Consider the following 25,370-nt stretch of genomic DNA (forward strand, 5'->3'; position numbering starts at 1 on the left):
AGAGATATGGACTGAACACTTTTGTATGTTTTTAGGGGGTGAACCCAAACTTATGCATGGGAGTGTACGTAACTATGTTTGAGTAGACCATATAAGCAGTTCAATGCAAGGTATCTTAAGCACATACAAATTAAAAATTCAACAAAAGCTGTCTGATCGCCGACCAGCTTCCCCTATATTATGGGACTAACCGTACTAACAATCACGTGAAACAAGTATCGATGAGAGGCCGGTACTGGTGCGCAAACGCGCCAACCGCCTTACAACCACAGTTTATTCAAACACGTGGTCGTTAAATTACACATATACCACTACACTGACACTGTCAGGCATTACAAGGAGTTTGTTTTGATTTCGATAACTAAACAACGCGAGTATTTCTAGTTTTCACTAATGTTTCCAAGTGGTAAACATTTTGAAGAAGCTGTGTGATGTAGTGCTATTACAATGTTGCTAGATGTAGCCATATAGTTCCGTCACACATCTCCAATGCAACTACATTGCTCGCTTTCAAATGCAGTGATAGATGGAACACCCACATCTGTCGTGTTTAGTTGCATCTGCCTGCCACCGAAACCGAATTCGGTTTGCTATCAGTATTAAAAACACTTTGCGACGAAGCGAATCTTATCTTATCGCGATACTCCTCGCTGTTGATCACTAGTCATCTAACGAATCAAAAACTCTCAGCTTTATAGTCATATCACGGGTCGACGATAGCTCAGTCTAGCTAGAACTTTCCGCGTGAGTGGAGCTGTAATTCATTCAACAATTTTTCGATTAGATTGATTTGTTTTCGGTGGCCATGTCTTCTGTTATGCATCGCGTTCTCTCAATTCAAAGCCATGTAGTGCACGGATATGTTGGTAACAAAAGTGCCGTTTTTCCATTGCAGGTGAGATCAAACTGGCTTACAGTTATTTTGTGATAAAATATTTGGTAGTTATTATTGTATTTTTCTTTGTTAATATTGTGTGGTCTATTTATAGATCTAAGCTCAGATGCACTAACATCAATCGTTTAGTAACACATATATGAAATACATATCTACTGTTTGTGTATATGTCATTCATAAATAAAATGAACTGGAATCTCATCAGTCATATAGTGATTTTTCAAATATTCAAGATGACGTACCGTAAAATGATCAGCGGGGTAACATTGATCGGAATGGCCTACTCATTGTAAGAAGCCCGAATGAACATATTTCAGATGAAACATATTTAATATAAGAATTGTGCTTCTCTTCTCTCTATGAAAGAACTTATGAATATTAGGGTCTATGCTAATTTTAATTTTGTTCATGCGTATTTTTTTAACTTTTCGAAACAAAGGTATCCATGTTTATGGATGATACTACCAAAGATTCATACCTCACATGAGTTCTGCAAACGATTTGAGCAAAGAAAATTCTGTTTTTACTAAAAAAAAAGGCATCGCCAAAAACGATGTCATTGTCAATTTTTTTTATAAGTATGTTCAATTTTGAAACATCATCATGTTGTTGCAAAGGACGCAGAATTTTCATAGGAAATTGCCTATATTCAGGCGTATTCCGATGTTCATAATGTTTTTTTATTTCAAAATACAGTCACCCCTCCATAACTCCATATTGAAGGGACCATCGAGTTAGAGAGATATCGAGTTAAAGACCACAGAATCAGTGCGAAGGCAATCCAAGGGACCATCGAGGTAGCCATGAAAACCAACTTTCACTATGGTTCTCTAACACGATATCGAGATACAAAATATCGATTAAGGGAGAGTAGGCTGTTACTCAAAATGTAAATGGCAATAACTAAGCCACATTAACCTTTTCTGTTGCGTTTTTGTATGAAAAGCTAGCCAAGGACATCGTCTTTCGATCTATAGTGAAAAACTTCCAAAAAGTTTTAGTATTGCACTGTTTAATTCGAAAAAGAGCGAGACAGGAGAGAATCTGTCATAGTTACACGAGTCCTTTGAAAAGTTACGTAATTAATCAAGTGTTGAATTAGCACAAATCTTCAACTTTGACAAAAATTAGAAAATTATGAATTTGGAATAATTTTAAAATTAAATCTATAGATTAAAATAGTTTGTCTTAAAATTTATGGAACCATAAAATAACATGATTGTCTTAACTTTCTACCGCAGGTTCTTGGTTTCGAGGTGGATAACATCAACTCAGTGCAGTTCTCAAACCATACGGGCTACACCAGTGGATTCAAAGGTCAGGTCCTGAACGAGAAGGAACTGGCTGAGCTATTTGCCGGTCTGGTAGCCAATGACTTGCACAACCAATATACCCATCTCCTCACGGGCTACGTCGGAAACCCAACTTTTCTGAGAGAAATTGCGAATATTCTTAAGATTCTGCGGTCCATTAATCCATCCCTTATTTACGGTGAGTTTAACAGAAAAATAGGATCGTCAAACAACGTACCAATATATGTACCAATAATGTTTGATATTGTAAGATTTTAAGTAACGAGTCACTAGATGTCATAGAGATGCACTGTTGATGTTATTATGCTTTATAAAGTTTATTGAACTGAAAGTGATACAAAAAAATGATCTGTGCTACCTTTGACATCATTTTTCGATTTAGTAGACCCTAATTTAATAGATAAGGATTTTTTGTTCTTCAACGTGTTCTAAAGTTATTTCATAAACCATCGATTACATAAACTCAATCAATCAAGCAAGATCAATAAGGTACTGATTTTGTCGAAATTAATTTAACAGTATTTGAATTCCAAAAAATAATAGAACAAAAAGTTGTAAAATAGGGATCAATTTGGCCCCAGATTACGGTTTTTTTTTTCAGGATGTTGAAAAGAATTTTCTTGAGCAACTGTTTGTGAATTACAAATCATCCTTAAGATAAAAAAAAAGGAAAAAAATAATCTATTATTCGTGTCTACCTGAACGTTAGAAGGGCATACTGGGGATCTATTATCAAGATTTCATTTGACCGACTGAACCCGAGATTCATAGGAGTGCTGAAGTAGATCTAAACCATACTGTAGCGAATATTTTTATCTCTATTCCCATGTCATTGTCTGGTACTATTTGCACTTTGAATTTTCGCTTATCAAACATGCAACAATGTATTCTAATCGAAATAAAACCAAATACGAGATAACAATCTGTTTGCACTCTTCTAGTCTGCGATCCGGTGATGGGTGATGATGGCATCATGTACGTGCCGAAGGAACTGCTACCGATCTACCGTGATGAAATTGTACCTTTGGCAGACATCGTGACCCCGAACCAGTTCGAAGTTGAACTGCTCACAGGCAAAACTATCAGCTCGGAACAAGACGCATGGGATGCTATCGAGTGGTTCCACAATAAAGGAGTAAAAACTGTGGCCATTTCTTCCTCTGAGCTTGGTGGATCCAACTCCTTGTTAGCACTTGTTAGCCATAAGGAAGGCATGTATTTAACTTCTTTATTTTTACTTTTTCAAAAAATATGCGGGCTTCTTATTGTATACTTTTTGTAGGTGCCAAGTCACAACGTTGTCGTATGGTAATACCAAAGCAAGGAAACGGAATTCGCTTCACAGGCACGGGGGATCTTTTTGCAGCTTTATTTTTGGCTCACTCTACCTTGACCAAATTTGATATGTGCGCCACGCTTGAACGAACAATTGCTAGTTTACAAGCTGTCATCACCAAAACCTTAGAATACATTCCTGAGGATGTGAAGGCCGGTAAGAAGGAGGTCACTTCTACACAACGTGAGCTGAAAATCATCCAAAGCAAACCAGACATAGAAAAGCCAAAGGTTACATGTTACTGTTCTAAAGTTTGAACAGGCCTGTTATGTTTGATTTGTTGTTTTTTTTTCAATTTGGGACAATAACACATATAAATTATTACTAAATTGCATGTTACGTTATGAAATATTATAGAGTTCGGGAATAAAAAAATAGACTATTTTTTGTTATAACGTATATTGTATTCAATTATTTCTAAGAGCCTTCCTTAGCCTAGTGGTAACGTCTGCGGCTACAAAGCAAAGTCACGCTGAAGGTAACTGGGATCGATTTCCGAACAGTCCAGGATCTTTCCGTTGCTAAAATTTTGTTGAGTTACTTGGGCATAGAGTATCATCGTGTTTGCCACAAGAAATACGAATCCAAAAATGGCAACTCAGGCAAAGAAAGCTCTCAGTTAACTCGTATCCGCTCAGCAAATGAAAAAAAAAATCAAATTGCTGCCACTTCGGCAATTCTTGACGGTTTGCTTTCATTTTAGCTCGAATGGAATCAGCTGGTTGTCTAGTTTTTTGAGAGTAATTGGTATTTTAGGAAATGTCTACCGGTTTGGAGTTATTCCGTTTAGTCACTGCACTGAGATGAAATCTCCATTATTTTTATGTGCGGAAAACAGATAAGATGGGTTCGAGGGTGTAAGACTTTAGTTTATGTGCAACATTTAATTTTCATTAGGTTGCAATAAAATCAAATGTAATGACATATATTTCCCACATGCTACGCAATACAATACAAATGGAATGCATACATGATTCAATTACGTGAAATATGTTTTTGAATGCGGGTCAAACGCAACAGAAAACAGAAAAAAAACATGTTTGGAAGTGTCTGGAAGAATTTGCTGATGGACTCTTAACCTAAACGTAAGGTAAATATTTAAATATCGAGTTATAGAAATATAGACTTATGGAGAGCGTGATGTATGGGAATGTAAAAGGACACTGAAACAAGCTTTGAAGTAATGAGAACCATGAACAAGTTTTTTAAATTTACTAGTGTATGGGAATGTGAAGGGGGCCGACAAAATCCATCGAGTTATAGAGTTTATTCATTAATTTCATAACGCTAAAAATGATCATTTTTGACACCCACCCACCCCCTCGTAACGCTTATTATATGAATATTCTACAAATGTTATATGAACTGTAACACCTCAAGGACACCCACCCACCCCCTAGAGCACACTCAATCATGATTTGCTTGTTCGGTAATTTTAATACTGGGTACGAATCGTAAATCATAAAAAATACCGAACTTTCAGCTTTTTGATTGAAAATTTCTGAAAATAATTTTTACTTTTTACTGAACTACGGTAGCTGTCAGACCCAATTTTGCAGCATTACCGAACAGGCCGAAAAAAAACAGTAAAAACAATTACCGACTATCGGGTACCCCCGTTGGTTTGACCACATTTAATTTGAACACATTTTAATTTGTACCCCGCTAATTTGCACATCGTTCAGATTAAAAATGGTTCAAACGTCATTTAGCTCATGGAACAGAGTAAAGTGGAATGGAACGCTGTGGAACGGATCGCAGAATCAAAACAAAACAGTGAAAGAGGTAACCAGAAATACGTTTCTAGGGTGACTAGATGTTCAAATTAAAAATGAACCCTGATGGTTTGCATGAGGTACCGACAAATTAACGGGGGTGTACGGTATTCAGTAAATGATGTTTTTTACTGACTTGTCGTTAAAATCAAATAAAAAAAAAACTGATGCACATGCGGGAAAGTGTCAAATGAGAATCTCCTGCTGTAAAATCGTTCGGCGCCTATCCAGCTTTTTAAAAGCGCTAATGGCTGCCGCAAACAGGCTCGCTTTCTGGTAGGGATAGGTCACTTTGATGTTTGGTTTGGGTCGTTTTATATTGAGTGGACTCAAGCCAAACGTCAAATCGACCGATCCCTACCAGAAAACGAGCCTGTTTGCGGCAGCCATTAGTGCTCGTAAATAGCAGGATTTTGCGCTTTCTCGAGGTAAGTAGGTAGTAGAAATTTAGTGAGAAACTCAACCATTTTAAGCAACCAAAAAGGCTCAGAACGATTTAACTGCTTACGTTGGTAAATTCTGTTGGTTTCCATACATGAGGTAAATTCATCTGCATCATTGAGTTTGGCTCTTGTATGCAAACCAACCAAATCATAATGATTTTGTCACACATTTTTCGATTACTTCCACTGAGATACGAGCATACCGTAGATGTTTATTGGAACGAAAAATGCATGTCGATGTCCATGTTCATGTCGATTGGGTTTTAATGGATCATCGAAGGTAGTTTTTGCAAGTGCTCACCGCATCAAAACAAAGGCACCACGGTATATGGGATTTAACATTGTGACAGCACTGCTGTTTTGTCAAACACACAAGGCTATGGTGGCGCTATCTATGCTTTCCATAGCGGCCGTTTTGGTTATTTTAATGATCCATTTGTAATGATTTCTGAATAAAAAAAAAACAATATTCGGATAAGCAAAGCATGAAGCATGGGTCGAGTTGTGGAGAGTCAACTGTATTGTGTCAAAATAAACTCTTATTAAAATCCTCAGTCAGCTGAGCAGTTTTTCCAAAGATGCAAATAAATCTAAACACAAGGCTTGTTATTTTTAATGTCTGCTACGTTTTCTGGCATGAAATTTCACTTAAAAGGCTTTTGCTGAGCTGTTCATTTGAGAGTCTGAACAATAGAAATATATAATAAATAATAAACCATAGAAGAATAATGTCGCTGGTGTTCCCTTTGTTCTCGCTCAGAAATATGTTGGGTATATAAGTGTCAAACTGCACACATTTTCGCGTTGACATTTATAGCCCCGCCTATCTCCGACAGCAAAACATGTTCCTACTGCGACGCCAGCGACATTCTTCTTCTATGGTTTATTACTTCTATTGTCTGAACGGCTTTCGCATGATAAGGCAATCCATGAGACAGCTGCGATCAGCTGGTTTTTTTGTTTATCATGAGGTTTTGACGTTTCGCGATCGGAGTGACCGTTCGATTACAAAGGAAAATGTAAAGCTCCGACAACACTCTCATGCTTTGTTAACCCTGCCGTTTCGGTTACATGTACACTTTTAGCTATCAGTCCTATCGCGAAAAGTCCTCATGGATAGCCTTATTGATGAAAACACAGAGAGGAATAAGAAAAAAAACTCAGCAGTCACAGAAAAGAAAACCGTCTTCGCGAGTCTCGTCTCAGGTTTCAAATTTCATAACGCTGAAGTGGGTGGGTGGGTACACTGATAAAAAAGGCATGGTAACGCTGACTGTATCGAGGGTCAAATTAAAACCGCTTTACCATGGTGCACTTGATTTTTGCAGAACATGTACCGTACTTAGAACGACAAAACGGTGGTTATGATTACTACAGTGGCCCAATTTCATATTCGTACAGGATACTGATTCCACATCAAGTTAGTAAAAAACTATTAAATGAAATATTGAGCTACAAATACTTTATCCACATTGAAGGTAATAGGTGTCATCTATTGTTTGCCAAGCACAAAATATTTCCATTTACATTCATCTTTGGATTAATAGAAAAGTATTGAAATGATGTCTAAAATTCACCCAATTCCATATTCGTACACCTACCAAAATTCAAACGCACAACGTTCAAAACTAAATTTAGAAGCTCTATTTGATTACTGAAGTGCTTTATTATGATGTTCAGATGTAGTGAAATACATTTGGACAATTTATTAGTGGACATATATCAAATTTAGGTAAAATTATGAGAAATGCCAGTTTTCCAATGATTTTTGCTATAAAAACAAATAATTCGAACAATTACGTTTATTTTTGTCATTGGATCAAATCTATAGATTATACTCGTAAGCTCTGATAGAAATTTAGTTGAAATATATACACTTTACAGAAATCATAAACAGTTTTTATCCCTTTTGAGTTCAGAAAATTGTTGTGCAATAAGTTCAAAACTCTCCTAAAATTATATTTTTAATCAATGTAAACCAAATTTTCATTCTAAACAACAGGTAAATGTTTATTTCGAATTTGTCTGTAAAAATAATTTGAACTACGAACTTCGTTTTACAATAAAGTACCCTAAACTACGCTGTACATACCTCCACATAATTGATGTCATCGTAATATTCAATTATCTTTGAAATAATATTTAAATTATATTCAAAATAGCACCTTATTTTGCAATTAATTTATTTTTTTAAGAAAAATACAAAATAACTTGAATGAGCAGAAAGCATTGATACACTATTTAATAGAATATATCCTGTTGTTGTTATCATTTTAAAAACACGTTTGTGTTGCGGTTATGGCAATAATATTTATTCTATAAATCTCTATAATCATGTTTGGTAGTAAAATGTAAATTAAAAATGATAATTACGCAATGTTTTGATAGGAACATTAACTATGGATTATGTATATACATTTAGGAGCCAAACATAAAGAAATTGACTAAAATTTTTGGTTTTGGATTTGTTATAAATATTATATTACCTAAGATTCAAAAGTATAAGTTGTCGATATCCACTCTTAGCTACTCTAAAACTGATTATAATTTTTTGAAACTTGTGCAATATTCGCAATTATCATTCTTGAGGAAGTGATGATGAAAAAAATGCAATTTATTTTTCGACTTACCGAATATTTTAGCAAAAAACATGGGAAAACTGGTATTTTTTCTTTAATTTACTTAAGTTTCAAATATATCCGTTTATAAATTTTCCAAATGTATTCTACTGTATCTGAACAACACAACGAAGAGCTTAAGTAGTCATCTAGTCCATTAAAAATTAGTTTTGAATGCTGTATATTTCTTTTTTGTTAGGTGTACGAATATGGAATTGGGTCAATTATAGACACAATCTCAATACTTTTCCATTATTCCAAAGATTTAAGCAAATGAATACAGTTTGTCATTGCCAAACAATAGATGACACCTATAACCTTCATTATTGATAAAGTATATCGAAGTCCATGCACCATTTAATAGTTTTATACCAACTTGATATGAAAACAGTGCCCCGTACGAAAATGAATTTGAGCCACTGTATGTTCTGACAGCAAAGCGGCATAGTAATACATACTATCTTCATGGTTGCAACGAGAATAAAAAGTAATAGCCATTTGTTGTCAGATTTTGGTTGAAAACATTGAAATCTAATGATGTCTTTTCGTTACCATTATATTTATTTGCGTAATATTCGTATTAAAGTTTACAATTAGCTAGCGTTGATCATTTAACAACATCGAAATTATTATAAATAGTCATGAATTTGACAGAGGGTCCTCAATAACAAACAAACCTATCTGACTATACCGGGACCATCCGGAACTTCCACGCTTGGTTTCGTCCTCCTGTGATTAAAACAGCATTCGCGCGCTGGTAGCTCGTCAAACCCCCGTAGTGGCATCGTAAGCTTGATATTTGGATGCTTCCGTAAGGACATATCAGCATCCGGCAGTACCTTTTCGCAGGAGTTGATGATTGCGGCGTCTGAACTTATCTCAAAATGTTCCTCAAAACTCCACGTACCTTCCTTCACTTAATGGTTTTTCTGAAAAAAGTGAATGCTTGAGCAATTTTGAATGAGATTTCAAAACAGATGATAAAAACTTACTGCAACTGCGGCTCTTTGAAGAAAAAATTCCAAGATGTTGTCAGCTTCCATGTTAGGTTTTTTTTGCGAAAACATTAACGATAAATAAATATCTCTTAGGATTGCGTAGCCAACTATATTACTTTGATGAATAGTTAAAGCTACCATCAAAACATGGTGTCAATAATTGAAACATGGTAAACATAACAAAGCATATTGGTAGCTATACCATATTCAGAAATGGTAAAATCAAACACACTACCATAGTTAGAAATACCACAGTATTATTTTCAGTGTATCTACGAAATGTTACAACTCATACAAAATTCGTAGAATATTCATACAAAAAGTGTTACGAAGGGGTGGGTGGGTATCAAAAATGGTCATTTCCGGCGTTATGAAATTATGAATGAACCCTTTTGTCTTTGCTTTTGGGCCCATTCATAAATTTCATAACGCTGAAGGGGGTGGGTGGGTGTCCTTGAGATGTTACAGCTCATACAAAATTTGAAAAATATCCATACAAAACGCGTTACGAGGGGGTGGGTGGGTATCAAAAATGACCATTTTTGGCGTTATGAAATATATGAATAAACCCTTTACCGCACCTTTTTTGCGTGTACGTCTTGCACATCCCTATTTTTATACAAGCTTTTATACCAGCTTGGTTGTCAAAAAAAGAGTAAAGACAAAACGCCAACAGTCGCCGAAGTCGGTGAGGAAAGAAAGCCAAAAGAAAAAAAAAGAAGTGAAGTGATTGTACGCGTTTCTGCTTTCGTCGATCCGCTGCTACAGAATTTGCAACCTTTTTTTCCGAGTAGGGCCCGTATTTTCGTTGAAATTCCACCAAAATGAGTTCGGCGGTAATGTTGTTCGCATGTTCCAAGTGTTTTTCACGCCATCCGTTCGAGGAGTTGTCCCCCGGGCAACAACTTTGCAAGGTAAATTTTCGTGAGCCATCATCAAGCCGCGACTCACACAAAGCGAAATCATGGCTGGCGAATTGAGGACAGAGAAAAAAAAAGATGCTGTTGCAAAACCTGTGTCACTACTACGGGATGCCGACAGATCTTGGACCGAAAACATTCGTAAGTGCGAAATTCAAGTGCCGATTGTGAGAAATATAGCTGGAGAAGTGTGAAAATAACTGGATAATAAGTGTAGAAGATGGATTTGCAAAAACTGCGCCACAATCGCAATTCGTCGGCTTTCAAATGACCCTGCTTGGGTAGTAGTGACGTGTATCGAAAAGATCCTTGAAGAACAGTATTCACGGCTTTTGCAAGTGCGGAAAGGAATGTTGTTACGGCGGAACACTAGTGCAAGATCGTACAAATAGTTTCAAATGAGTGTTATTTCCATAGTTATTCGGCATTGTGACGTGATCATTGTAAATCATCCATTAAAAATCCTTTCGCTTCGAAATCAGGGTTGCCAGTCTACCATATCATTTCAAACTGTTATGTGTGCTTCCTACCAGGGCCGTACTCAGGACATTCAAAAATTATTAACCATTATTGGTAATCTAACGCAAAGCCAAAATGCGTAGATGGCGCTCTTCTAGAATAGGGATTAGTGCATTTCAATCGAAATTTCTTGTGATATATTTGGAAGAAAAATCATCACAATCATTTAACTGACAAGATTTTTGCAGTTTAAGGCACAGGAAAACGTATATATTCATTTTAATTTGAAAAACTTTTGCAACCTAACCTCACTTTTGATCGCCAATATTACGAGACAATGTGTTAAGCTGTGGTTTGAAACAACAAAACGAGGCGTTGGATAAGTATAACCCATTTACTGCCAATCATAAAACCCAAAGCTGAATAAAAACGTTTTAGATTTACTTTTTATATGGTATTTCTTCTTGCAAATCATTGTGTCAAAAAAATGAATGAGCCGTATTGCCATTATACGTCCGCTTGTCCCATGTTTTCTGAAACTCCCGTGCAAAAGTTTCAGTTCACGCCCTGAAATTCGAAAGACAATGCGTTTGTTTTACTTCGTATTCAGAAACGTCTTCTCGAGCCAAGATTAGACTAATAACTGACAGTATGTTTGTAATTTCGTTTCCATATCACATTTTCTCTAAGCCTGCTTATCATACATTGTTGCCTGAATAGATAATAGGGTCCTAAAGCCCTGTCCCAATTTTAGTGCCAAACGCATATGTTTACTCAATTTTCTAATGTTTCCCGATGGTTTAAGTCCAAAAAACATTTTTTAAGTTTTTTTTTTAATTTTCTCACACCCCTTGGTTTAAACTCAAATTTTGGGTGTATTTTGTTTTCCGTGTCCCTTCCGAAATGTCAGAAAGGAACAACCCCGGTGTTAAAAAGTTGAATCCCTGTGGTATATTTAGCATTGCATAGACTGACTGTACATGTCAATGGTTGTTATTCCGTGATTGATCGGAACTGGTAAGAATTGCACTACGATCCAAATGAATAAGGGATGGGAGTTTCCGCTTACTCTCGAAGTGCAATTTTAGCAGATCTAATATTATTGATCAATAACGGCGCCGGCCAAGTCCTTACAGTCAGTTGGGATGGGGAAGGAATGTTAGGGTGTAATGATTGTTGCTTCAAGAGACCGAGAATACCTCTGCATCTCCACTATCACCACGGGAAGGGTGTTTATTAGTGAGGGAGGAAAAGATCTGGGAGTCACCTCTGGTCGGTGATGCGATCCATGGACAGGGGGGAAATATACGACTTATATTTAAAACTAGTTTTGTATTTTTGTCTTGAGAAGTTTTTGGTAGAAGCTTTAAAAAATACGTCAACATCTATAATGTCGAACAATTCAAAAGACGTTTTTATTAATGACGAAAACTGAAAATTACATGTATATATTTTTAATTATATGAAACAGGAATAATGCCGACACTTGTAGTGACGAATCATCCATAATTTGTTTGAAAATTACATATGAGTATTACTGTGCATTTTGTCTCGATATGGTAGAAGTTTTAGAAAATACGTCAACATTCACAATGTCGAAAAATTCAGAAGATAATTTTTAATAATGTCAAAAAGAGAAAAATATATGTGTATTGAAATTGTATAAGAAAAAAGCATAATGCCGACACTTATAGTGACGAACCATACAAAGTTTGTTTTAATATTACATAAAAGTTACGCTTTCAAGAAAAAAATGTGTTATCATAAGCATGAAACGAACTCACCAGTTGGTAATCCATTCTCGACTGAACACAAAACTGACACTGACAGCAAAACTTCTTGGCGTCCCGAAAACAAACTGTCTTGCTTGGGCCTTTCCAAATACCTACCCAGCAAGACGCTCCCAAACGGGGGAAAAAAAATCTCCGGCGACGAAAACACGCGCGAAACCGTGAGCAAAATCTATCGGACGACGCAAAACCGAACTCTGTTAAAAAGGCAGGATGGGTGTACGGCTGTCAACTACAAACAAAGCTCGCCTAACAATCATCTCTCGGGCGGGCCGGCCCAAACAGCATCATCTCTCACGCGGGCCGACCCAAACAGCACGGGTCGAAACGCGGGCCATGCCAGGCAGCAAATGCTGATGCATTTCAACACTCAAACAGTGGGATACCTAGCAGCGTTGCGAGCCAAACGAATACACCCATAAAACATGAACGGTAGGCGCACTTCGTTGCGTATACCCCCTCTGTAAAAAGTTGAACCCCTGTGGTATTTTTGTCGACTAAGCGAACGTCAAACATGATCTTAAGTGTCAAGGTTCATTTATGAATCCAATTTTAAAATTTAAGTTTTAATATGATATATCCGTTATTTGAGCGGGAAAAAATGCTAAAGTAGTTGTAGTAACATGCTCTTTCGTGTTACCGTCGATGGGGGTGACAATGGGTCTAGGGGGTGAGATTGGGTCAAAACGGAAAATTATGATTTATGAAATATTTCAGCTAATAACGCTGATATCACTAGAATTAATCATTCATATGTTAGGGAACACATTATTACACATAATTCATCACAATATACATTTTTAGAATTAGTAGTTTTTGTGTACTACATCAATGAACTTGCATGTTGAAACTAGATAAAATTTACAACATTAAATTTCTCCTGTGCAAAGTATAACGCATGTACTTTAACCTCTATCGATGTATTAGTAGTAGGTTGAAAGTCCTTTCATTACACTTCACAAGTATTTTCCGGAATCAAATTGATTTTTCCACAAAAATTTCATTTTTTTCGGTACGATGTCTAAAACATTGAAAATGGGGGTGAGATTGGGTCAAGCAAGGACGATAGTAAATGAAATTGCAAGACCACTTTTTGATATTTTACGGTGCCGGGTGTTCTCATTCCTCATTAAGATGTGTTTATTTTTTCTTAATACAGCATCTCTGAACATCAAACAAGTCTACTTGAGGATTCCGTGCATTGAATAACAATGCAACGCATTTTGACAACTTCTCAAACCGCCAACTGTGTTTCGTGCGCAGCACCATCGTAAAATTTTATCAAATGGATTTTTTTTTATTAAATTATTTATTAGTGTTTTCATATAAAAGAAACATCTCACGAAAGTACGAATGAGTTGGATTGCTGAAATACCGGGATTATGACGTCAACATCTGCCTGAAATGTATTGATCGAGTAATGTCGCACCGTAATATAACTATTTGCGAAGGTTTAAAATAATTACTGTTTCAATACACCTCTGAGAAAATTGAATAGGCTTTATGGCAATTGGGATGAGAATTTGAAGATAATTTGAGGGAAACAAAACAGGAATATTTATGTAAACTTGACGATAAATGCTGGGTCTCATATATTTTCTCATAGCTCTTCAAATTTTTGGTAAAATCGTTCTTTTCAGTGGGTTTATCATACTTGTGAAACATCTTAGATATATTTTTGTCTTGTTTGCATCGTATTTCATCAATATTTTTCAGCTGTGAATGGTTTTGCAATAATATTCTCACAAACAAGTTATTTCAATTCCAGTGACCCAATGTCACCCCCTCTATGGGGTGAGATTGGGTCATTTTTCATTCACTTGTAGTGCCGCTGTGAATAAATATTTTTCAATAACTTTTTTGAACAGTTGTTAATATACCATCAAAGTACATACACACCAAATTTGAAGTTAATTGAAGCTAAATTGAGATAGTTATTCAATAAATAAATCGCACATATGCCTTTTTGACCCATTGTCACCCCCAACGACGGTATTAAATGAAAACAAGATTTCATTAAACACTTTAGGAACCTATTTGTATTCTAATCATTACTTCCTCTCAATATGCATTTTAACAAAAAAAGAGGTCCTAAAAAACGGTTTCAATCATAACTACTATTAATTTAATCATCCATATGCAGCCTTCAAATTAGAGCATTTTGAAAGATCAAGTGGGCCGAGAACTACTCATTTGCAAAATTATGGCGGGAAATTTCAAACTCCTTCAAATCAATTTTCATTTTTTCTCGTTGTTAAAGTCTGATTGCTGCTGAAAAGGAATCCCTACACTGAGCCAGAAATTGCGTACGAATTTCATAAGAGAACGCTTGTGAATTGATTTCTTGACTGGTTTTCTCTCTTTCATAAGATTCTTATGAAACACAAAACGTCCGATATTCACAAGAAATTCTTGTCGTTATCATTAAAGATCTTATGAATATCTTTATTTTCCTAAATTCAAAGAGCGATTCTCTAAATACATAATGGTCCTAAAGAATTCCATAATTGATATCTATGATCCTTCATAAGAGTATCTTATGATATTATACCTGTTACGCAATATGCGAACGCGCCTCAGCTACCAATAAGTACCCATATTATCTATCTGAGTAGGTGTGCGCACTATAAGGAATTCCAGAAAGCGGAACAAAACAAATAGATTCATTGAGGTGTAAAATGTCGAAATAAGAAGAATGAGGGTGTATGAGTGAGTAGAAAATCCAGTGTTTATATTTACTTGAAGTCTAAATTGAACTAATTAAATTTGCAAAGTTAGTGAGCATCTTGGTGAGCATATCTATCGTAATTGGCGGCATAAGAACTAAAGTTAGTGATCGCATTCCGGTCTATTTATTCTAATTTGAGTCTTCTGAAACAGTGGCATACAAAAGGTAACGAAATCTATTTGAATCTGTGCTGTTTTGTAGTATAAACAAAAATCATATCCATAGCAGAGTTAAATCACAGTTAGCAAGCATAAGTTGCCGTTTTTTTTGTAAGCAGTTCAGATCATCGAGCAAAATTTCCAAAACTACCGCACAAATACTAATTTCCGGACTTAACGTACTAGGCGGGAACACTAAACGTGAGTAAACAAACATTGAACTATTTATATACAAATTAAAACTAAAACAGGAATACTTATGAATCTAATGTAAACTTTACAGGAAAAATTTAACGTATAAGCCAATAAAAGTAGTTTGAAGCAATAGAAAATCTACTTCTGGCGAGTCGTTTAAGTTTGCGGAAATCTGATTACCGTCTTGTTGCCGTTTGGGAACAAATTAAATTTTTCGTTTATTATTCCGGAATGTCGTGTGGCAGCGCAGCAGGTGCGGGGAAACGTGCCCAAAGAAAAAGCGATTCTCCTGGTGATGAGGGAGCGAGTTGTGGTACTTGTCGTCGGATCGATACAAGTCAAATGGTCCAGTGTGATGAATGTGACGTATGGCATCATTATAGCTGCGTAAATGTTGACAATAGTATCCAGGATCGTGATTGGAGCTGTAATAAATGCATGAGAACGTCATTGGAGAATCAAAGGCGTGCTTTGAGCGACCAGATGGAGCATCTCGAACAACAGCAGAAGCAGTGGCAACGAGAGCAACAGAAACGCCTAGAGCAAATGGATGAACAGCAGGAGCTTGAGCAGCAGCAGAAACTTCAAGAGTTGCGGCAGCGTAAGCAGGAGCAGTTCGGCCAGTTGCTGTTGGGACCGTTGCAGTTGCAACAGCCTATTTCGCTGTCGAGAGCTGCTGCAGGTCGTGAAGTACCTTCAACTTCTTTTGGCGTCATTCCGAAACAGCATCAACAGCAAGTGAAGATCATGGAGCTGGGAGTATCGGAAGCGTTAACAGCGGATGAACGACGACATGCAGACCCGTTGGCGAGCTCTACCACGGATAATGTGAGACTATCTGGTAGAAGTGACAAGGCATCTTCGAAGTCTTCGAGGCGCTCAATAAAACTTCGCGAACTGCAAGCAAAGGCTTTAGAAGCAAGGCAAGCATTGGAAAAGAGGCAGCTCGAAGAGCAACTTGCCCTAGAGCGAGAGATGTTGGAAGTTAGTGATTCCGAGTTGGAATCGATTTCCAGTCTCGACAAAATCAACGAGTGGTTGGAGAGTACGGATAAGGCAGGGAAGGAGCTTGGAAATGCAATGGACGGAACACCTCTACCGGTTTACGATGCATTATTACAAAAACCGATAGTTACGCCCACCATCCAAACGTATTTTCCTGGCTGTGACACTCCGTTTGGACCATCATCTCACCAGAACCCCATCGGAAATGCGACCTCGCCTCAACCATGTCTTACTTCGCAGAAAAATTACAGCGGTTGTGCTTCCGGAGTTAAATACAACTATCCTCGAGTGAGCGGAAATATTCCAAAAACTGTGGCAACCCCTCAGCCAATGTTTAATGGATGTTCAGTAGCAGTGATGCATCCGCCTTCGATGCCTGTCTATACCGTAGCGTCGCATCAACCGATTATATCGACTGTCTACCCGGAAGTGAATTATCCGCATCCAGCTGTTTCCATCTCTCAAAATGTCGGAGCGCAACCGATGATTACATCCAATCAACGACCGAATCCGGCATTCTGTCAACAGCAATATCAGCCACAGCAGTGTTGCGATCCCGTATCGCTAAGTAACAATCACCTTGCTGCAAGGCAGACAGTGAAAGATCTGCCGAAATTCGGTGGAGATCCTGAAGACTGGCCTCGGTTCATCGCAGCGTACGAACGTACCTCCAGGATGTGTGCCTTCAGAAACGATGAACTGCTCGACCGTCTGGAAAGAAGTCTGCAAGATAAAGCGCTTAATGCTGTCAAGAGTCTTCTATTACATCCAGATAATGTTCCGGTGATCATGAACCGATTGAAGACCCTATTTGGTAATGCAGAATTCATCATTGAAACCATGATTCGCCGAATTCGCCTGATGCCGCCACCGAAAGCTGATAAGCTAGAAACGATTATTGACTTTGGCGTCGCAGTGCAGAATTTGTGTGCGACGATTCAAGTGTGCCAGATGGACGAACGTCTATATAATGTTGCACTGCTGCAGGAGCTGGTTGATAGTTTACCGTCCACATTAAAAATGCAATGGGCGTTTTATTGTAAAAATATTGGCACAGCCACAATGTTAGATTTCAACAACTGGCTTGGAGAAATGGTTGAAGTCCTAAGCCAGGTGATTAGACCTGCTACGTGGAACAAGCCGCAGAAGTTAGATAGCAAATCCGAAAAACAAGGCCGGAGAGAACAGGCTTATGTTCACGTCCATTCTTCGGACAATTCCGAGCAGGAGGATATCGAGGCCTGTCTAGCGTGCGGTAATGATTGCAGCACACTTGACGTGTGCAACAACTTCCTCGAAATGTCAACGAATGCACGGTGGGCGTTGGTCAATAAGAAAAAGATTTGCCGAAGGTGTTTAACAAGACATTTCGAGGCCTGTGACAGGAAGATTCCATGCAACCAAAACGGATGCAACTTCTTACATCACCGGTTGCTACACGACGATAAGAAACATAAACTCCACCTATCAAATGATTCAACACAAAACGTATCCTGTAATACTCATCACTGTTCGGAGGAAGGAGTCCTGTTGAAGTACATTCCTGTTACAGTCTACGGGAAAGGGAAATCGATCAGCACATATGCCTTCTTCGATGCGGGCTCGACGTCGACGTTGATGGATCACAGTTTGTGGGAGGAATTGAATATCGAAGGAAAAAAATTGCCACTGAATATTTCGTGGACTGATGGACAGCAGCGACGTGAAGCAGATTCGGTAGTATGTTCAGCGAAGATAGGTAGTTCAACAACTTCAAATCAAACCTATCTTCTCCCGGAAGTACATACCGTGCGAAACCTAGATCTCCCCGTGCAATCACTGTCAGCCGAAAGTTTAGCGAAAAATTTTCTCCATTTGTCAAATATACCAATAGAGTCTTATACCGAAGTGAAACCTCGGATTCTGCTAGGTGTAAAGAGCTCAAGATTGGAAAATCCACTCGACTGTAGAGAGGGTGATGAAAATCAACCGACAGCTGTTCTAACACGTTTGGGATGGGTGGTCTACGGTCCGTGTCCCGTGTCAAGACAAGCAATGACGACCGGAAATGTTTCAAGCACTGTAGAAGATAATACCCAGGCTACACCTGTGGTGATCACAAATGATGATGAGCACATCGAGAAGCTGCCACAAGCTAGCATGGATGAAACCCGGTATGGAAGTCTACATAATACAGTATCAGGAGAAGGTAATTCAAAACTGTTACCTGGGTATCACGCTTTCCGTTCTCATCCTCGGACTAAACCAACCAAGGAACTCATGGTTAAGGAAGGTGAGCACTACGGTAACCCTCAGGTACTCAATACTGAAATCTGTGTCACTGAGAAATCGGCGCAACAAGGAGTACACAGGGATCCGTGTACTGGGGGGGAGTGTTACGCAATATGCGAACGCGCCTCAGCTACCAATAAGTACCCATATTATCTATCTGAGTAGGTGTGCGCACTGTAAGGAATTCCAGAAAGCGGAACAAAACAAATAGATTCATTGAGGTGTAAAATGTCGAAATAAGAAGAATGAGGGTGTATGAGTGAGTAGAAAATCCAGTGTTTATATTTACTTGAAGTCTAAATTGAACTAATTAAATTTGCAAAGTTAGTGAGCATCTTGGTGAGCATATCTATCGTAATTGGCGGCATAAGAACTAAAGTTAGTGATCGCATTCCGGTCTATTTAATCTAATTTGAGTCTTCTGAAACAGTGGCATACAAAAGGTAACGAAATCTATTTGAATCTGTGCTGTTTTGTAGTATAAACAAAAATCATATCCATAGCAGAGTTAAATCACAGTTAGCAAGCATAAGTTGCCGTTTTTTGTAAGCAGTTCAGATCATCGAGCAAAATTTCCAAAACTACCGCACAAATACTAATTTCCGGACTTAACGTACTAGGCGGGAACACTAAACGTGAGTAAACAAACATTGAACTATTTATATACAAATTAAAACTAAAACAGGAATACTTATGAATCTAATGTAAACTTTACAGGAAAAATTTAACGTATAAGCCAATAAAAGTAGTTTGAAGCAATAGAAAATCTACTTCTGGCGAGTCGTTTAAGTTTGCGGAAATCTGATTACCGTCTTGTTGCCGTTTGGGAACAATACCTATTTGTATTATGAACGCAATGATCGATGGAAGTTCACAATTTTTTCTTATGAGTCTCATTAGATGCTTCTTATGTCTTTATTCCAAAAGAATTTCGTATGAAATTCTTACGTGGTTTTTGAGGAGCGACGCTCGTTTGTGTGACGTACGGTTGTGTTTCTTCCACGCTCCCAAGTCCAATCAAGTTTTTGATTAATTTCGGTCGAGTTCGGTCGTGAAAAGTGCGTGAATTGTGAAAGTGCGTGCGGAATTACCGAAATTAATTGCCGGGTGGTTCGGAATCGCGGATTTGAGCCGGAAAAAGTGAATGTGAAAGTCACCCATTGTTTGCGATTCCCGCAGTGAGTGAAAAAAGCAGGAGGGAAAAAGATTGCCGGGGAGTGTATCCGGGACGTGGCCGGGGCCACCCCGGACCTTGCCTTTCCTCGCCTGAGGGTGGGGAAGGCCAAAAGTGCCCCACGGGGCCAGTGAAAACGGCGGAAAAGTGAAAAAGAGTGAAAGAAAACTAAGGGCAGTGTATACCTACAAAAGTGCGGTTAGCGTGGGTACTCCGCAAGTGGGCCCACGAAGAAGAAAAATCTTCCGGACGATTCCGGAAGATTGTTTAGTGCTATGGAAAGGGGCCCAAGCCCACAAATTATTTACCCTTTGGAGAGATTAGTGTGCGGCCAGTGAAGAGGCCATCCTCGGGGCCCTGTAAAGTGACCCTACCCGGGAGCCTCAGCTCTCACCCTCCCCCCCTCAAACACCAACCCACCACCCCTTCCACCCCCTCACCCCCTCACCATCCTTCAACCCCCACATTACATCCAGGTAAAATCGTTCTTTATTATTATTTACTCACCTATTACCATTTGAAACTAAATACGTGCCAGGGTCGAAAATTTAATTTTCGATTCGGGAAGTGTAAAAACATTTCATATATCCATTTGATATCTGGGTGTTTTTATGCGGGGCTTACTGTTAATGAAAATGACCTCAGAATGTGTGTGTATTTACTGCCATTCTTGAAATGGGTCGTTGGAATTTCAGTAGAGCTATCACCTTTCATCTCCCGGGCTAAAATTGTCTGCAGATATAAAGATATCGAAGGGTATCAAAAATACATGCATACAATTTTCTTCCATAAAAGCACTGCCGGTCAGTGGGAGGTGGATTGTATACACACACACACACACACACACACAAATTCTTACGTGGTTTTTGATAGGAAGTCGACTGTTTTTCACAAGTGTTACTAATCATTGTCATACGCGCGCTTATGAATCTCAATCGTGAATATTTTGTTATTAGCATCTCTCCACGTAATCCATAAGATTCTCGTATGAAATTGTTAAGAAAATTGTACTCCATTAGATTGTCTTACGAATGCCAATGATCAATGCGTTTGATATCCAAAAAGAGTTTCTTATGGAATTATATCTGTCTATGTAATAAGTGTTATTTCATAAGTCTGTTGTGGAATGTTATAAGATTCTCGAATGAAGAACAAAATACTTCTTATGTCGTTATTCCATAAGAAATTCTTATGTACCTCATACGTTCCGTTTCCTCAGTGTATGCATCAAGATGAGCCTAGAAATTATTTTTCAGTAGCACATCAGGCTTACGTGAAACTTTTGTTTTGTAGATAAAAATATCTCAGAATCGTGACTACCGTTAAATGGGGCGAATAAAAACACTGTTCAGTAAATATCAATATTTTTTTCATTTAGATGAAAAAATAAACAGTTGTTCGAGTGCAGCTTAAAGAAATATCATAACGAATACAGCTAGTGAAGAAAAAAATTGAAATTATGAAAAACAATTTGAATTTTTGATCATGTTGCAAATCGATTTCAATATTTTCCTCTTATCTTGTTTAAGCAAAATGTAGCAAAACTTATGATTTGAAAATAGTCTGTCGATACTCTTTTACTATTGAACTAATGGAAAAAAATATATTTCAGTAGCTTTTTAAGTTTATCTTTACATAATAGACGCAATTCTCGCATAATCTGAGATAACGCCCTAAAAGCCATTGGTAACCATGTGTGTAGCTCGTTGTTTCTGAGCAAATGAATAAATCAGCATCCAAACCAACATCACTGGCGTGTAGAGAAATATCCGTTCTTCACCATACCGTTGTTAAATAACGTGTAACTCCGTTTACATGCTCAGAAACAACGAGCTACACACATGGTTACCAATGGCTTTTAGGGCGAGATCATAAGTTATGCGAGAATTTTACCTGTAGGCCACTTTGTTTCTATTCGCCACACTTTTTCTATTCACCCAGTTTTACGGTACTTAGAAATATGACGTCTACGGCAAAGTTGCTCAGTAATTCAAGGGCTATCTTGTTCAAGCCAATTGATTCAAAATTTTACCTTCAGGTGGCGCCATGACCATTTATGTCGTTTTCGTTTTTAGGAACTAGGTCGGTGATCAACACATAAATAAACCAACGCCAACCCGAATCTGGAAAAAAATCGCTTTTCAAACCCGAATCCGACCCGGAACCTGGAAATTGTTTGTACGAAAAACCCGAGTTCGAAAGATGCTAAATTAATTGTTTTGATGTCACTGAACAGAGTAATCATGTCAGATTTATCTGAAAACACATATAGTTTTTTTTTCATATAGCTTTTCACATAACGCTCATCAATTTGTCACATAAATTTGTGACATTTCATTTTGATTAGATTCATCTGATAAAACACATACACTTCATGTAAACTGAAAATAAAAACCATTGGATGTTGGCAATGACTGTTATGTTAAATTCATATGACCAGTATTGGTATTTCCATTGACTAAGTTTGCGATGATTTCATTTCAGTATGTCAGTAGAATTAAGAAAACAGTACAATTTTAATTGAAGAATTCTTTTATTATTATTTTATAAAAGTTTATTTGATAAATTACTTATCTGCGCTGGCCTAAAGCTTTGGTTACAATGACTTTAGTTTGACCTAGGTTTTAATCAAAAATTTAACATATTGTCTGAATAAGTAAATGATGCATCAAACACGTTGGATAGCCAGCCAACTTCCAATGAAGGTGATGTCTCCAGTAAATTCAAGTTTAAAATTAATTAGCATTAAGCCATTCGCACATGTTCGTAGGGGGTACAGTCCTAAACCGTTGTATGAGGGTTGCCTCCTCCCCGTCCGTTAGGGGCGGTCCATTAATTACGTAAGACAAATTTCGGGGTTTTTCAACCCACCCCCCCCCCCCTCCCCCCATGGTAAGATTTTTTGTGTGAAAATCAAAAATAAATTGTATGGCGTGTAAGAAATATGGATAACATTTTGGCATTGGTTCATATTGGAACAAATTCTCCGAGTTCTGCATTTGAAACCTCTCTGCAATTCAACGTTTAATCGATTCGGATGGCTTGGGTCGCCGTAGCAAAACACTGTACAGAAAAACGCGTAAATGAAAAAAAATGAATGCGAGAAAAAAACAAAACCGCTTGTTTGGGCTTCCGAATTGCACTATGCAAGAGGCAAACTCAATGATGCAGATGAATTTACCTCTTGTATGGAAACCAACCGATTTCACCAACGTAAGCAGTTAAAATCGTGCTGAGCCTTTTTGGTTGCTTAAAATAGTTGAGTTTGTCACAAATTTTGACTAATTACCACTAGAAAGCGCAAAATAGGTGCAGGAAAAGTTTTGTTGCCATAGACGTGTTCATTTTCAAATCTAAAATTAATTTATTTATTTACATTCATTTTATAAATACCGTCGTTGGGGGTGAGAATGGGTCAAAAAAGGATATGTACGATTTATTTACTGAATAACTTTCGCAATTTAACTCCAATAAACTTCAAATTTGGTGTGTAAGTACTTTGATGGTACTTTAACAACTGTCCAAAAAATTATAGAAAAATATTTATTCACTGTCACGCTATAAGTGAATGAAAAATGACCCAATCTCACCCCATAGTTATTTCAATTACAGTTTGTTTGTGTCGGTAATAAACAAACAAACTGTAATTGAAATAACTTGTTTTTGAGAATACGATTGCAAAACCATTCACAGCTGAAAAATATTGATGAAATACGATGCAAAAAAGACGAAAATACATCTAAGATGTTTCACAAGTATGATAAACCCAGTTTAAAGAACAATTGAAGCGTTATGAGAAAAAATATGTAAACCCAGCATTTATCGTCAAGTTTACACAAATTTTATTGTTCTTCCCCTCAAATTATCTTCAAAGTCTCATTCCCATTGCCATAAAGCCTATTCAATTTCCCCAAAAGTTTACAGAAACAGTGATTATTTTAAACCTTCGCAAGTAGTTAAATTTCGGTGCGACATTCCACGATCAATGCATTTCAGGCAGATGTTAACGTCATAATCCCGGTATTTCAGCGATCCAACTCATTTTTACTTTCGTGAGATATTTCATAATTCTATGAAAACACTAATAAATAATTAAATAAAAAAAAATCCATTTGATAAAATATGACGATGTTCTTCTTCTTCTTTCTGGCGTTACGTCCCCACTGGGACAGAGCCTGCTTCTCAGCTTAGTATTCTTATGAGCACTTCCACAGTTATTAACTGAGAGCTTACTATGCCAATGACCATTTTTGCATGCGTATATCGTGTGGCAGGTACGATGATACTTTATGCCATAGGAAGTCGAGAAAATTTCCAACCCGAAAAGATCCTCGACCGGTGGGATTCGAACCCACGACCCTCAGCTTGGTCTTGCTGAATAGCTGCGCGTTTACCGCTACGGCTATCTGGGCCCCAAGATTACGATGTTATTGCGCACGACAAACAGTTGCTGGTTTGAGAAGTTGTCAAAATGCGTTGCATTGTTATTCAATGCACGGTATCCCCAACTAGACTTGTTTGATGTCTAAGTGATGTGTATTTAGAAAGAATAAACACATGTTAATAAAGAAAGAGTACAAACGGCACCGTAAAACGACAAAAAAGTAGACTTGTGATGTTATTCACTATCGTTCTTCCTTGACCCAATCTCACCCCCATTTTGAATGTTTTAGACACCGTACCGAAAAAAAAAATTGTGGAAAAATCAAATAGATTCCGGAAAATACGTGTGAAGTGTATTGAAAAGACCTTCAACCTTCTACTAATATATTGTCGCACCGCCACCAAACCGGATCGCGCCAGCGAGACTCGCGACGCGCCTCAACTCGCGCGATTTTGAAATCAGTTTTTTAGTGTGGCGCTGCATTCTTACGATTTTTATGAACACAGCGCACTATTCACATAGTAGCTGCGACGCACGGGGCCCGAGAAAACAATAATTATAAATAAATGTTGGTCTTGATTTCTACCGGATACATAATAACAAAAGATAATGCGTTATACATGCGTTATACTTTGCACAGGAGCGTTATACATGCGTTATACTTTGCACAGGAGCAATTTAATGTTGTAAATTTTGTCTAGTTTCAACATACAAGTTTATTGATATATTAAACAAAAACTAATATTTCTTAAAATATATATTGTGATTAATTATGTGTAATAATATGTTCCCTAACATATGAATTATAAATTTTAGTTATTTCAGCGTTATTAGCTGAAATATTTCATAAATCATATTTTTCCGTTTTGACCCAATCTCACCCCCCAGACCCATTGTCACCTCCATCG

General features: G+C 37.6%; 2 protein-coding genes across 3 annotated transcripts in view; both read left to right on the plus strand.

Moving 5' to 3' along the window:
- Positions 1–351: 351 nt before the first annotated feature.
- Positions 352–3,943, plus strand: LOC5572209 (pyridoxal kinase). Its single transcript, XM_001653827.2, has 4 exons — positions 352–895; positions 2,137–2,386; positions 3,150–3,419; positions 3,491–3,943. The coding sequence occupies exons 1-4, from the start codon at positions 806–808 to the stop codon at positions 3,799–3,801; spliced, it is 921 nt and encodes a 306-aa protein (XP_001653877.1). The 5' UTR covers positions 352–805; the 3' UTR covers positions 3,802–3,943.
- Positions 3,944–10,061: 6,118 nt separating this feature from the next.
- LOC5572208 (serine-aspartate repeat-containing protein C) overlaps positions 10,062–25,370 on the plus strand; it is a 47,868-nt gene continuing 32,559 nt past the window's right edge. The window contains exon 1 of one of the 2 annotated variants that reach the window (XM_021843088.1): positions 10,062–10,292. In XM_021843088.1, the coding sequence (XP_021698780.1) occupies positions 10,203–10,292 (90 nt within the window). In that variant the 5' untranslated portion in view covers positions 10,062–10,202. Of the gene's footprint in view, positions 10,293–10,328; positions 10,440–25,370 lie in introns of those variants that run through there. The other variant, XM_021843089.1, reaches the window with a different exon arrangement.

Source organism: Aedes aegypti, chromosome 2 (assembly GCF_002204515.2).
Source record: "Aedes aegypti strain LVP_AGWG chromosome 2, AaegL5.0 Primary Assembly, whole genome shotgun sequence".
Classification (NCBI taxonomy): domain Eukaryota; kingdom Metazoa; phylum Arthropoda; class Insecta; order Diptera; family Culicidae; genus Aedes; species Aedes aegypti.